Here is a 14,178-nt window from a genome sequence, read left to right as displayed (position 1 = left end):
TTAAATCACTCCTAATGCGTACTCCCAGATAATTTATGGAATTAACTGCTTCCAGTTGCTGACCTGCTATTTTGTAGCTAAATGATAAGGGATCTATCTTTCTATGTATTCGCAGCACATTACACTTGTCTACATTGAGATTCAATTGCCATTCCCTGCACCATGCGTCAATTCGCTGCAGATCCTCCTGCATTTCAGTACAATTTTCCATTGTTACAACCTCTCGATAAACCACAGCATCATCTGCAAAAAGCCTCAGTGAACTTCCGATGTCATCCACCAGGTCATTTATGTATATTGTGAACAGCAACGGTCCCATGACACTCCCCTGTGGCACACCTGAAATCACTCTTACTTCGGAAGACTTCTCTCATTTGAGAATGACATGCTGCATTCTGTTATCTAGGAACTCCTCAATCCAATCACACAATTGGTCTGATACTCCATATGCTCTTACTTTGTTCACTGATAATGACGTCCTCTTGAGTAGTCCCCGCCCGGAGGTCCGAATGGGGGACTATTTTACCTCCGGAATATTTTACCCAAGAGGACGCTATCATCATTTAACCATACAGTAAAGCTGCATGCCCTCGGAAAAAATTACGGCTCTAGTTTCCCCCTGCTTTCAGCCGTTCGCAGTACCAGCACAGCGATGCCGTTTTGGTTAGTGTTACAAGGTCAGATCAGTCAATCATCCAGACTGTTGCCCCTGCAACTACTGAAAAGGCTGCTGCCACTCTTCAGGAACCACACGTTTGTCTGGCCTCTCAACAGATACCCCTCCGTTGTGGTTGCACCTACAGTACGGCCATCTGTATCGCTGAAGCACGCAAGCCTCCCCACCAACAGCAAGGTCCATGGTTCATGAGGGGGGGGGGGGGGCAACAGTTCATATAGATTGTTAATCAGCAATTGACATTTAGGGTTCAATTATTCCAATTGCTTTCCTCATTAAGATGCTTACCTGATAGGGACTGGCAAACATAATTTTACCTTTCTACAACAAATAATTGCAGACTTGTGTAATCTAACAAAAGACTTGCAACCCACATTGTTTTGCACATTTATTATGGTATGTTTTGGGGAAAGCGACCAAAATTTTGAGTCTGATTGCCAACATTAACCATTAGTAACATTATCATGCTAAGATAGCTTCTTGTAAAATGATGTCACACAACTTGTCTAGTAGTGTTGCGTAAAAGAGAGAGTGTTACATGCTTAATTCCCACAGACCAAAGTCTTTCTTTAGGCATGATACCTGGTAACAACATAGCAGAATTAATTTGATCCAAAATCACTCTTAACTGTAACAGAACAAGGCCACACATCCACTCTTGAGGATCTACATCTACATCTACATCCATACTCCACAAGCCACCTGACGGTGTGTGGCGGAGGGTCCCCTGAGTACCTCTATCGGTTCTCCCTTCTATTCCAGTCTCGTATTGTTCATGGAAAGAAGGATTGCCTGTATGCTTCTGTGTGGGCTCTAATCTCTCTGATTTTATCCTCATGCTCTCTTCGCGAGATATACGTAGGAGGGAGCAATATACTGCTGGACTCTTCAGTGTAGGTATGTTCTCGAAACTTTAACAAAAGCCCGTACCGAGCTACTGAGCGTCTCTCCTGCAGAGTCTTCCATTGGAGTTTATCTATCATCTCCGTAATGCTTTCGTGATTACTAAATGATCCTGTAACGAAGCGCGCTGATCTCTGTTGGATCTTCTCTATCTCTTCTATCAACCCTATCTGGTACGGATCCTACACTGATGAGCAGTATTCAAGCAGTGGGCGAACAAGTGTACTGTGACCTACTTCCTTTGTTTTCGGATTGCATTTCCTTAGGATTCTTCCAATGAATCTCAGTCTGGCATCTGCTTTACCGACGATCAACTTTATATGATCATTCCATTTTAAATCACTCCTAATGCGTACTCCCAGATAATTTATGGAATTAACTGCTTCCAGTTGCTGACCTGCTATTTTGTAGCTAAATGATAAGGGATCTATCTTTCTATGTATTCGCAGCACATTACACTTGTCTACATTGAGATTCAATTGCCATTCCCTGCACCATGCGTCAATTCGCTGCAGATCCTCCTGCATTTCAGTACAAGTTTCCATTGTTACAACCTCTCGATAAACCACAGCATCATCTGCAAAAAGCCTCAGTGAACTTCCGATGTCATCCACCAGGTCATTTATGTATATTGTGAACAGCAACGGTCCCATGACACTCCCCTGTGGCACACCTGAAATCACTCTTACTTCGGAAGACTTCTCTCATTTGAGAATGACATGCTGCATTCTGTTATCTAGGAACTCCTCAATCCAATCACACAATTGGTCTGATACTCCATATGCTCTTACTTTGTTCATTAAAAGACTGTGGGGAACTGTATCGAATGCCTTGCGGAAGTCAAGAAACACGGCATCTACCTGTGAACCCATGTCTAAGGCCCTCTGAGTCTCGTGGACGAATAGCGCGAGCTGGGTTTCACACGACCGTCTTTTTCGAAACCCATGCTGATTCCTACAGAGTAGATTTCTAGTCTCCAGGAAAGTCATTATACTCGAACATAATACGTGTTCCAAAATTCTACAACTGATTGACGTTAGAGATATAGGTCTATAGTTCTGCATATCTGTTCGACTTCACTTCTTGAAAACGGGGATGATCTGTGCCCTTTTCCAATCCTTAGGAACGCTACGCTCTTCTAGAGACCTACGGTACACCGCTGCAAGAAGGGGGGCAAGTTCCTTCGCGTACTCTGTGTAAAATAGGATGACAGAACAACAACTACATCTGTATTTGCTGCAGAATGTCTTTAGATGGGCCACTACTGACCTGTTACAGAAGATGTTCTACACATTTTTTTCCCCACTAGGCTTGATCCCAGAGATTTCCTCAGAGTAATGTCACATTTCATATAAGGTGTCACATGTATGTCCAGCACTCACTATCTTTGGAATAAGTATCACTATGTTGCTATGAGGATGGTTTGGAGGGTTTCTACATGTCAAAAGCATCAAAGAAAATTGTAATAATTTGTTGCCAGCTACATAAAATATTTAATAACAAGCAAAAATGCGATTTCATGTGTGTGTGTGTGTGTGGGGGGGGGGGGGGGGGGGGGTAATCAGGTCTTGAGCAACTTTGATAAGTCTAGTCTCATACACAGACTTGATTTTCTGTATGTGAGTCTATAATTTTTGAAAACAATTTCTGCATTTACCCCCGTCACAGCTGTTTTCCATCTTTCAGTTTTCTTGGTTAAGAAGAATATTATTGTGATGTCAAACTGCTCTTCAAATAATAAATATGCCTAACTGATCTACACACCTTTCTTCAGATCACTATCAGACAAGGAAACATCAGAATCTGTGTTGGAATCAGAATCTGAATTTTCTTCATTGTGTTCTTCTTTGTCTTCCTGCTTTATTTCAGCATCTGTCTGGAATGAAAAACGAAAGGAAGAAATCAAACTAGAAGAAAGTCCCACACCATTATGTCTACAGTCAATTTCAAGATCTCTACAGTTCACACATTAATACAAATTCCAAACAAAACGTACCTCTTTTTTTTTCTGTTTTCGAACCTGCTGAATTTTATCATCAACCTTACTTTTTGCTTTCCGCTTAATGTACTTAGAGATATCATCCCATTTATCTTCTTCAGTGTTAACCTCATTCACTGTGAATGAGAAATCTGTGTCAAAATCAATCTTTCTCTTCTTCTTTTGTTTGCTTGGTTGAAACTGAAACATAAAGTACACAAACTGTATACAAAAAGCATACAAAACGAACATATGAGGGACACATAATGACTTGTGCTTCTATAATGACTTTTGCTTCTTTAACATGAGCAGATTCTTTTGATCCTTCTACATTATCCCTCTCAAACTTTTTGCATGTATGCTCAGAGACATAAGGGAAGATATGCACTTGTGCTGTCCCAGTGGTTCAGAAAGACCATTATAAACAGCTACTCTACATGAGGAAAATCCCCTACAGAGAGAATCAAAGAACGGAGAAAAACAGTTATGAGTACAAACAGATGTGCCATGGAAATGAATAAATGGAATAACAACTGCAATCAGTGAAAGTCACAATATTTCTGATAATACAATTACTCTTTCAAATTATTTTCTAGTAAAAGAAAAAAAAAGGTGAAAGGAAAACAGGAAAAGAGACAATGTCACTGTAGTATCCATATTAGATGGATATCAGCACACACGTTAGAAACCCTGACAAAACACCTGACGCTGCAAAGTGGAAGGGCCGCTTGCAAAAGAGAATACGACATCAAGCAGTAGCCAAGCTAAATATGGCTGATTGATGGCGGACAGTACACAGACAAGGAGTAGACCAAAGCAACCTACATAAACATCATAGTGCAAAGTGGAAACCTTCACCACAACAATGTCAACAGGCCAAGAGCCAAGAGAGGGACAATCTGAATTGCAACCAGATAGAAAGACCAAGTGACAAGCGAGGTGTTATCCGATAGTCCATAGTACAGTGATGATAGTAACTGACATTATCAGACTCAAGTATGGAACTGACCGTTTGCTGGGTGGCCGTATTTATATTGACCACGATGAACACTATTGGCTAGCGCATTCACGTGCGAGACAAGTGGCATGCTCATGTTGCAAGTGCAGCCACCTAACAGCCGCCTAGATCAAATGCCTCTGGTGGGTTGGTTGGTTGCATTAAAAGAGGGGGAGAGGGACCAAACTATGAGGCCATCAGCCCTTGTTCCGAATAAAACAATGCCACAAGTGTGAGAATAAAACAAATGAGACTGACAACTCAAAGTGGAATGAAAGGAAAAATGACAAGAATGATGAAGGGCAACAAAACATGTAAATGGACAAAAGGGACAAGAAAACCAAAGAAAAGAACCACGATGAAGAGATTAAAACAACAAAGCAGATTACCATGGCTGGCTGACCATGAGAATAGAAAAGAAGAAGCCAGCCACTCTGCAACACATTAAAACCACCACCCTAGAAGCACTAGGGTGGAGGATACAGCAAAGGACATGCGCTAAAACTTAGATCAAATGATAAAACCCACCCTCACGAATAAAACATAAAAATAAATCAGCTGATGAGGCATTGTCAGATAAAATTAGTGGCAACAAGTCCGGTAACCCAAGATTTCATCGCTGGGCAGTCAAAGTGGGACAGTGCACCAGAATATGGACCACTGTCAATCGGGCACCGCGACGACACTCAGGCGGGTCTGCACGGCGCAGGAGGTAACCGTGGATCACCCAAGCGTGGCTAATGCGGAGCCGGCAGAGGACAACAGATTTCCTGCGAGAGGCCTGCATGGAAGTCTTCCACACATTTGTGGTCTCTTTAATGACTCACAGTTTGTTGTGTGTACCATTATGCCATTCCGTCTCCCAAAGCCGAAAAACCCTACAGCATAAATCAGAACGCAAGTCAGGTTCAGAGATGCCCGTCTGCTGAAGCGGTTTTTGCATAGCCTGTTTGTCCAGCCTGTTGGCAAGTTCGTTGCCTCAGATGCCGACGTGTCCTGGGGTCCACACAAACACCGCTGAACGACGGGACCAGTCCAGGGCATAGATGGACTCCTGGATGGATGCTACCAAAGGCTGGCGAGGGTAGCACTGGTCGATAGCTTGTAGACTGCTCAAGGAGTCAGTACACATAACAAATAATTGCCCAGGGCATGAACGGACATACTGAAGTGTGCAAGAGATGGTCACCAGCTCTGCAGTGAATACACTGCAGCCATCGGGCAAGGAATGCTGTTCAAAATGGCCCCTGTGGACGTAGGCAAAGCCAACATGTCGATCAGCCATCGAGCCGTCAGTGCAAACCACTTCAGAGCCCTGGAACACGTCAAGGATCGAGAAGACGTGACAGCGGAGAGCGGCAGGAGTAACTGAGTCCTTAGGGTCATGCGAAAAGTCCAGACAAATCTGTGGCCTAAGTGTACATCATGGAGGTGTGTGTGGACGGACCTGGATGGGAGGTGGTAAAGGGAAGGACTCCAGTTCAGACAGAAGGGATCGCACGCGAAATGCAATCGTTAGCCCTTACCTGGGCTGGGCCACTGATGCAAGAGATGAACTGCTGTGGGTGGAAAAGGGGGACAGTAATTCGGATGCTCAGAAGAAGTACGAATGTGTGCAATGTAACTGGTGAGCAGTTGTGCACGTCGGATCTGCAATGGAGGGATTCCGGCCTCCACCAGGACACTGGTCACCAGACTCATTCTAAAAGCTCCTGTCGCTAGGCAAATGCTACAGTGGTGCACTGGGTCGAGTATCTGCAACGCTGAGGGTGCCGTCGAAGTGTAAACCAGACTACCTTAGTCAAGGTGGGATTGAACAAGGGCTTTGTAGAGCTGCAACAGAGTAGAGCGATCTGCACCCCAGTTGGTGTTTCTCAGGCAGTGGAGGGCATTGAGGTGCTGCCAACACTTGCACTTAAGGTGACAAAGGTGAGGTAGCCAAGTCCTAAGAATTGATATGTCTCCACTACAGTGAGTGGATCATCACTGGGCTAAAGTTCTGGTTCCGGATGAATGTTACGACGCTGACAAAAGTGCATGACACATGACTTAGCGGCCGAAAACTGGAACCCATGGGCGAGAACCCATGACTGCGTCTTGTGCATGGCTCCCTGAAGGCACCGCTCAGCAACATCAGTACTGGTGGAGGAGTACGAAATGCAGAAGTCGTCTGCATAAAGAGAGGATGAGACGGACGGGCCTACAGCTGCTGCTAGACCTTTAATGGCCACAAAAATTAGTGATACACTCAATACAGAGCCCTGTAGGACCCCATTCTCCTGGATATGGGGGGGGGGGGGACTATGGGAGGCACCAACTTGTACACGCAAAGTATGGAGCGACAGGAAATTCTGGATAAAAATTACGAGCGGGCTTCAAAGACCCCACCTGTATAATGTGGCAAGGATAGGATGTCGCCAGGTGGTGTCATACGCTTTGTGTACATCAAAAAAGGTGTTGGCATCTGGAAAAGGCTGTTCAGATGACTGACTCAAGGGACACTAGATTATCAGTGGCAGAGTGCCCTGGCAGAGGCCGCCCTGACATGAAGCCAGTTGGCCACGCGACTCCAGGACCCAACCCAACCACTGACACACCATACATTCCAGCAGATTACAAAGAATGTTGGTGAGGCTGATGGGCCGATAGATATCCAGATCAAGTGGGTTTTTACTGGGTTTGAATGATGGAGCTTTCCAGCCATTGCGATGGAAAGATGCCGTCGCACCAGATCCGGTTGAAGATGACGAGGAGATGACTCTTATAGTCAGACGAGAGATGTTTAATCATCTGACTGTGAAACCGATCTGGCCCAGGAGCTATGTCGGGGCAATGTGCAAGTGCACTGAGGAGCTCCCACTCCATAAGTGGGCCGTTACAGCGTTTACTGTGGCGTGTAGTGAATGAGAGGACTTTCCTTTCCATCCGCTGTTTGAGGGTGCGAAAGGTTGTGGGGTAGTTCTCTGACGCGTCAGTACATAGCATGCCATTGATGCTAACGCCAGGGACACCTGTTGGTGTCTGGTACCCAAAAAGGTGTCTGATCTTCGTCCAGACTTGGGAAGGTGATATATGGCACCCAATGGTTGACACGTACCTCTCCTAACACTCCTGTTTCCATTGTTTTATAATCTGGTGTACGTGGGTACGGAGTCCCTTAAAGGCTATCAGATGCTCTAGGGAAGGGTGCCGCTTATGTCACTGTAGAGTTCGCTGATGCTCTTTAATTGCCTCAGCAACTTAAGGCGACCACCAAAGAAATTTCTTTCACCAGGGGCACCCTAAAGAGCGAGAGATCGCGTTTCTGCCACAGAAACGATTGTGGTAGTCACCTGCTTAAGCATAAAATCGATGTTACCATGTGGGGGAGAGTCAACAGAGACATCAGAGGTGAAAGTTTCCCAGTCCACCTCGTTTAAAGCCCATCTGGGCAGGCGTCCATGGACCTGACGCCGGGGCAGTGACAGGAAGCGGGAAGATGGGGAAGTGGTCACTATAACGCGGGTCGTCATGTGCTCTCCAGAGGACAGATGGGAGATGTTCTGGGCTGCAAACTGATAGGTTGCTGACATGTGTGGCGGCCCCAATCTTTAAGAGACAGAGGTCGAACTGAGACAGTAAAGTTTCAACATCTCTGCCACGGTCACTAAGCACGGTGCCACCCCACAAATTTTCGATGCCATCTCCAATTTGGGATTCTCTAAAAATAACAGATCTACTGATTTAATTGTGTTCCAATGAAAGCAATCTGTTACCCTCAACATATAATACCAGCAAATGAGAACAAGAACAGACTTTCATTTGTGGCATTCTGGGGAGGAATAAAGGAGTCAGCTATAACTTCATATAAGAGTGAAACATAGTTTAGTTAACAAAAGAAATGGTAAAGGGTACTGTAGTAAAAGTAATATGGAAGTGTCATGGACCCAAGTTGGGCACCAAAATGGAGTAATATTACGATGGATATGACATGATCCCATTCTGAGTGTCAACAATGTAATAAATTCAAATTGATAAAGCAGGGAAAAAATACATTTATTGTAATTAGTCATAAATCATTACTCAGTAACTAGGCGTGCATGTGGGTTTAATCAGTTTACCCCATGACGGAATCAGTTGTCTATGTAGATGTGGGCAGCTGGTGCGATGTTGGCACAACATGTCTATGTTCTGACAAATTGCTTATTATTGCGTGGTTTTTGATTGACAGCCAGCAGCTTTTATCTTCATATACTGCAGCTCCGGGGCACCACTCGGAGAAGCTGGATTTGTTTCTTGTTTCTCACTTCCCGCCTAATTGTTCGCCAAATAAAACCACCATTCAGCAGCTAATGCAGTTCTACTGTACTCATCACAGGGACATCTACATCTACATCTACATTCATACTCCGCAAGCCACCCAACGGTGTGTGGCGGAGGGCACTTTACGTGCCACTGTCATTACCTCCCTTTCCTGTTCCAGTCGCGTATGGTTCGCGGGAAGAACGACTGTCTGAAAGCCTCCGTGCGCGCTCTAATCTCTCTAATTTTACATTCGTGATCTCCTCGGGAGGTATAAGTAGGGGGAGGCAATATACTCGATACCTCATCCAGAAACGCACCCTCTCGAAACCTGGCGAGCAAGCTACACTGCGATGCAGAGCGCCTCTCTTGCAGAGTCTGCCACTTGAGTTTATTAAACATCTCCGTAACGCTATCACGGTTACCAAATAACACTGTGAGAAACGCGCCGCTCTTCTTTGGATCTTCTCTATCTCCTCCGTCAACCCGATCTGGTACGGATCCCACACTGATGAGCAATACTCAAGTATAGGTCGAACGAGTGTTTTGTAAGCCACCTCCTTTGTTGCTGGACTACATTTTCTAAGCACTCTCCCAATGAATCTCAACCTGGTACCCGCCTTACCAACAATTAATTTTATATGATCATTCCACTTCAAATCGTTCCGCACACATACTCCCAGATATTTTACAGAAGTAACTGCTACCAGTGTTTGTTCCGCTATCATATAATCATACAATAAAGGATCCTTCTTTCTATGTATTCGCAATACATTACATTTGTCTATGTTAAGGGACAGTTGCCACTCCCTGCACCAAGTGCCTATCCGCTGCAGATCTTCCTGCATTTCGCTACAATTTTCTAATGCTGCAACTTCTCTGTATACTACAGCATCATCCGCGAAAAGCCGCATGGAACTTCCGACACTATCTACTAGGTCATTTATATATATTGTGAAAAGCAATGGTCCCATAACACTCCCCTGTGGCACGCCAGAGGTTACCTTAACGTCTGTAGACGTCTCTCCATTGATAACAACATGCTGTGTTCTGTTTGCTAAAAAATCTTCAATCCAGCCACACAGCTGGTCTGATATCCCGTAGGCTCTTACTTTGTTTATCAGGCGACAGTGCGGAACTGTATCGAACGCCTTCCGGAAGTCAAGAAAAATAGCATCTACCTGGGAGCCTGTATCTAATATTTTCTGGGTCTCATGAACAAATAACGCGAGTTGGGTCTCACACGATCGCTGTTTCCGGAATCCATGTTGATTCCTACATAGTAGATTCTGGGTTTCCAAAAACGACATGATACTCGAGCTAAAAACATGTTCTAAAATTCTACAACAGATCGACGTCAGAGATATAGGTCTATAGTTTTGCGCATCTGCTCGACGACCCTTCTTGAAGACTGGGACTACCTGTGCTCTTTTCCAATCATTTGGAACCCTCCGTTCCTCTAGAGACTTGCGGTACACGGCTGTTAGAAGGGGGGCAAGTTCTTTCGCGTACTCTGTGTAGAATCGAATTGGTATCCCGTCAGGTCCAGTGGACTTTCCTCTGTTGAGTGATTCCAGTTGCTTTTCTATTCCTTGGACACTTATTTCGATGTCAGCCATTTTTTCGTTTGTGCGAGGATTTAGAGAAGGAACTGCAGTGCGGTCTTCCTCTGTGAAACAGCTTTGGAAAAAGGTGTTTAGTATTTCAGCTTTACGCGTGTCATCCTCTGTTTCAATGCCATCATCATCCCGGAGTGTCTGGATATGCTGTTTCGAGCCACTTACTGATTTAACGTAAGACCAGAACTTCCTAGGATTTTCTGTCAAGTCTGTACATAGAATTTTACTTTCGAATTCACTGAACGCTTCTCGCATAGCCCTCCTTACGCTAACTTTGACATCGCTTAGCTTCTGTTTGTCTGAGAGGTTTTGGCTGCGTTTAAACTTGGAGTGAAGCTCTCTTTGCTTTCGCAGTAGTTTCCTAACTTTGTTGTTGTACCACGGTGGGTTTTTCCCGTCCCTCACAGTTTTACTCGGCACGTACCTGTCTAAAACGCATTTTACGATTGCCTTGAACTTTTTCCATAAACACTCAACATTGTCAGTGTCGGAACAGAAATTTTCGTTTTGATCTGTTAGGTGGTCTGAAATCTGCCTTCTATTACTCTTGCTAAACAGATAAACCTTCCTCCCTTTTTTTATATTCCTATTAACTTCCATATTCAGGGATGCTACAACGGCCTTATGATCACTGATTCCCTGTTCTGCACTTACAGAGTCGAAAAGTTCGGGTCTGTTTGTTATCAGTAGGTCCAAGATGTTATCTCCATGAGTCGGTTCTCTGTTTAATTGCTCGAGGTAATTTTCGGATAGTGCACTCAGTATAATGTCACTCGATGCTCTGTCCCTACCACCCGTCCTAAACATCTGAGTGTCCCAGTCTATATCTGGTAAATTGAAATCTCCACCTAAGACTATAACATGCTGAGGAAATTTATGCGAAATGTATTCCAAATTTTCTCTCAGTTGTTCTGCCACTAACGCTGCTGAGTCGGGAGGTCGGTAAAAGGAGCCAATTATTAACCCAGCTCGGTTGTTGAGTGTAACCTCCACCCATAATAATTCACAGGAACTATCCACTTCTACTTCACTACAGGATAAACTACTACTAACAGCGACAAACACTCCACCACCGGTTGCATGCAATCTATCCTTCCTAAACACCGTCTGTACCTCTGTAAAAATTTCGGCAGAATTTATCTCTGGCTTAAGCCAGCTCTCTGTACCTATAACGATTTCAGCTTCGGTACTTTCTATCAGCGCTTGAAGTTCCGGTACTTTACCAACGCAGCTTCGACAGTTTACAATTACAATACCGATTGCTGCTTGGTCCCCGCATGTCCTGACTTTGCTCCGCACCCTTTGAGGCTGTTGCCCTTTCTGTACTTGCCCGAGGCCATCTAACCTAAAAAACCGCCCAGTCCACGCCACACAACCCCTGCTACCCGTGTAGCCGCTTGCTGCGTGTAGTGGACTCCTGACCTATCCAGCGGAACCCGAAACCCCACCACCCTATGGCGCAAGTCGAGGAATCTGCAGCCCACATGGTCGCAGAACCGTCTCAGCCTCTGATTCAGACCCTCCACTCGGCTCTGTACCAAAGGTCCGCAGTCAGTCCTGTCGACGATGCTGCAGATGGTGAGCTCTGCTTTCATCCCACTAGCGAGACTGGCAGTCTTCACCAAATCAGATAGCCGTCGGAAGCCAGAGAGGATTTCCTCCGATCCATAGCGACACACATCATTGGTGCCGACATGAGCGACCACCTGCAGATGGGTGCACCCTGTACCCTTCATGGCATCCGGAAGGACCCTTTCCACATCTGGAATGACTCCCCCCGGTATGCACACGGAGTGCACATTGGTTTTCTTCCCCTCTCTTGCTGCCATTTCTCTAAGGGGCCCCAAGCTCGCAATACACACATGGTGTCTACTGTCTGCAGTAATTAGGTAGTACCTACATCAAAATATTACTCTGCAAGTTAAACGTAACTGTTTGGTAGAAGATTTATAGAATCACTTTCAGACTATTTCTTGACCATTCCACTCTCAATTTAAAGTTTGCGAGATATATGAACATGTAAAGATTTCAGTGTGACCTTTGATTACTTCTATTTTATTGCAATGGTGAGAGTGACAAAATATTTCCTCACTTGGATGACAAAATATTCCCCCATTTGGACAAGAAAATTGGGGATTGAAATTTCACAAAATGATTTTGCTGTGATGGCAAACTCCTTTGCTCAACAGTAATGAGTGAAAATCTGCACCAGACCGGGAACCGGAAATGGATTTCCCACTTTATGTGAGCCTTAATCACCTCTGTCATCTGGACACGCTATTCATCTGACCCAAATTCTCAAATTGTCATATGCCCATGGTGACCACTGTCCATTAATCCCTTCGCTCACTACAAGCACAGGGGGTAAACGACAGTGGACCTATTAGTGTATGCCAAGTTGAGTATTTGTTCTGGATGGGAAGCATGTCCAGATGGCCAAGGCTGTTACGGCACCTGCTCACATAAAGCAGGAAACGCGGGACTAACTCCCTGTCTGATACATATATTTTCACACACACACACACACACACACACACACACACACACACACAAACACACACAGGCGCGTGCGCGCAGCCATTGTGATGTCCGATCTGTCGAACATGCCTATATAATAGTAAAGTCCTTTGTTTTACTGATTACCACCCCAACACTTGCATTATATCTAAAGCAATCTCTCCGCTATTTTGCAATAATACAAAATGAGCTCCCCTTCTTTGATTTTTTTTCTCACTTTCTCCGCCAATCCTATCTGGTAAGAATCCCATTCTGAGCAGCAATACTCAGACAAGTGTAGTGCTGGCAGTCTGTGGGTAGATTTGTGGCATTTTCCAAGTGTTCTTCCAATAAAACACAGGTTTTGGTTCAATTTCCCTCCAGAATTTTCTGTTATTGTTCCAACCTAAGTTTTTTATATTAGGAAGTTGAGGTCAGAGGAGGGGAACAGTCGGATGCTTAAAGATCCGAGGCTTGGACAGCAATAAAGACCCTCTAACATGGAATGGGAAATGATGATGTCACAAATGACAATGCACATCAGAATATAGGGTTGCCACAAGTTTCCCCAAGTGAAATTCCCTGATATTTCCCTGATTTTAGCATTTTTCCCTGACAAATTTTGAGATCTCAATGATAAGTTATGGCACAAGTTGACAATCTGTCTTTGCAGCTATGGTAAAAGAAACAATAGGGCAAACGAGGAAATATCTAAAAAAGACTTGCAAACAGTTGGTGTTTCCTGATGCAAGCAAAAATCTTAAGTACTAATATCAACATCTTTTCTAATGAACTGTTGTTAGAGGGAGAAAGCAAACCAAATGGTATGTGTGTTTCATTAAGACAAATGAATTTTATTTCAATAAAATGGAAACACATTTGGTAACAAAAATATGCATTTCCTTGGAGTCGCGAGACAGGTTTAAAATACCTTCACTGATTTCAGTAATAGCCTTAGAAAAAAGTAGGTCTCTTCAAAGAAGTGCATAAGGCGGGGAAGAAATGTGTAAACCAACACTGTTGGTGACTGGCAACAAAATGTCGGTTCTAATACGTTTGTTAATGTCGATTATGACCCACTGTGTTATATATATTATTTTACAGGTATTGTGTAATTTTTCTTTCAAGAAATATACCAGTAGATAGTGTTCAAACTGCCAGCGACTGACACAGTTTCCTTCTTCTTATTGTCCATACTTTCTAACATACAAACTACTTTTGGAGCGCC

At 44.3% G+C, this 14,178-nt stretch overlaps 1 protein-coding gene across 1 annotated transcript in view; it reads right to left on the bottom strand.

The window, feature by feature from the left end:
• The window catches only part of LOC126195054 (probable ATP-dependent RNA helicase DDX27), a 91,703-nt gene that overhangs the window by 70,410 nt on the left and 7,115 nt on the right, over nucleotides 1–14,178 (bottom strand). The window contains exons 2-3 of the mRNA XM_049933501.1: nucleotides 3,576–3,758; nucleotides 3,344–3,455 (exon numbers count right to left, since the gene is read on the bottom strand). Of these exons, the coding sequence (XP_049789458.1) occupies nucleotides 3,344–3,455; nucleotides 3,576–3,758 (295 nt within the window). The remainder of the gene's footprint in view (nucleotides 1–3,343; nucleotides 3,456–3,575; nucleotides 3,759–14,178) is intronic.

The sequence above is a fragment of the Schistocerca nitens genome, chromosome 7 (assembly GCF_023898315.1).
Source record: "Schistocerca nitens isolate TAMUIC-IGC-003100 chromosome 7, iqSchNite1.1, whole genome shotgun sequence".
Classification (NCBI taxonomy): Eukaryota; Metazoa; Arthropoda; class Insecta; order Orthoptera; family Acrididae; genus Schistocerca; species Schistocerca nitens.
Note: the sequence above shows the minus strand (reverse complement) of the source record. Positions and strands in the feature narration are given on the sequence as shown.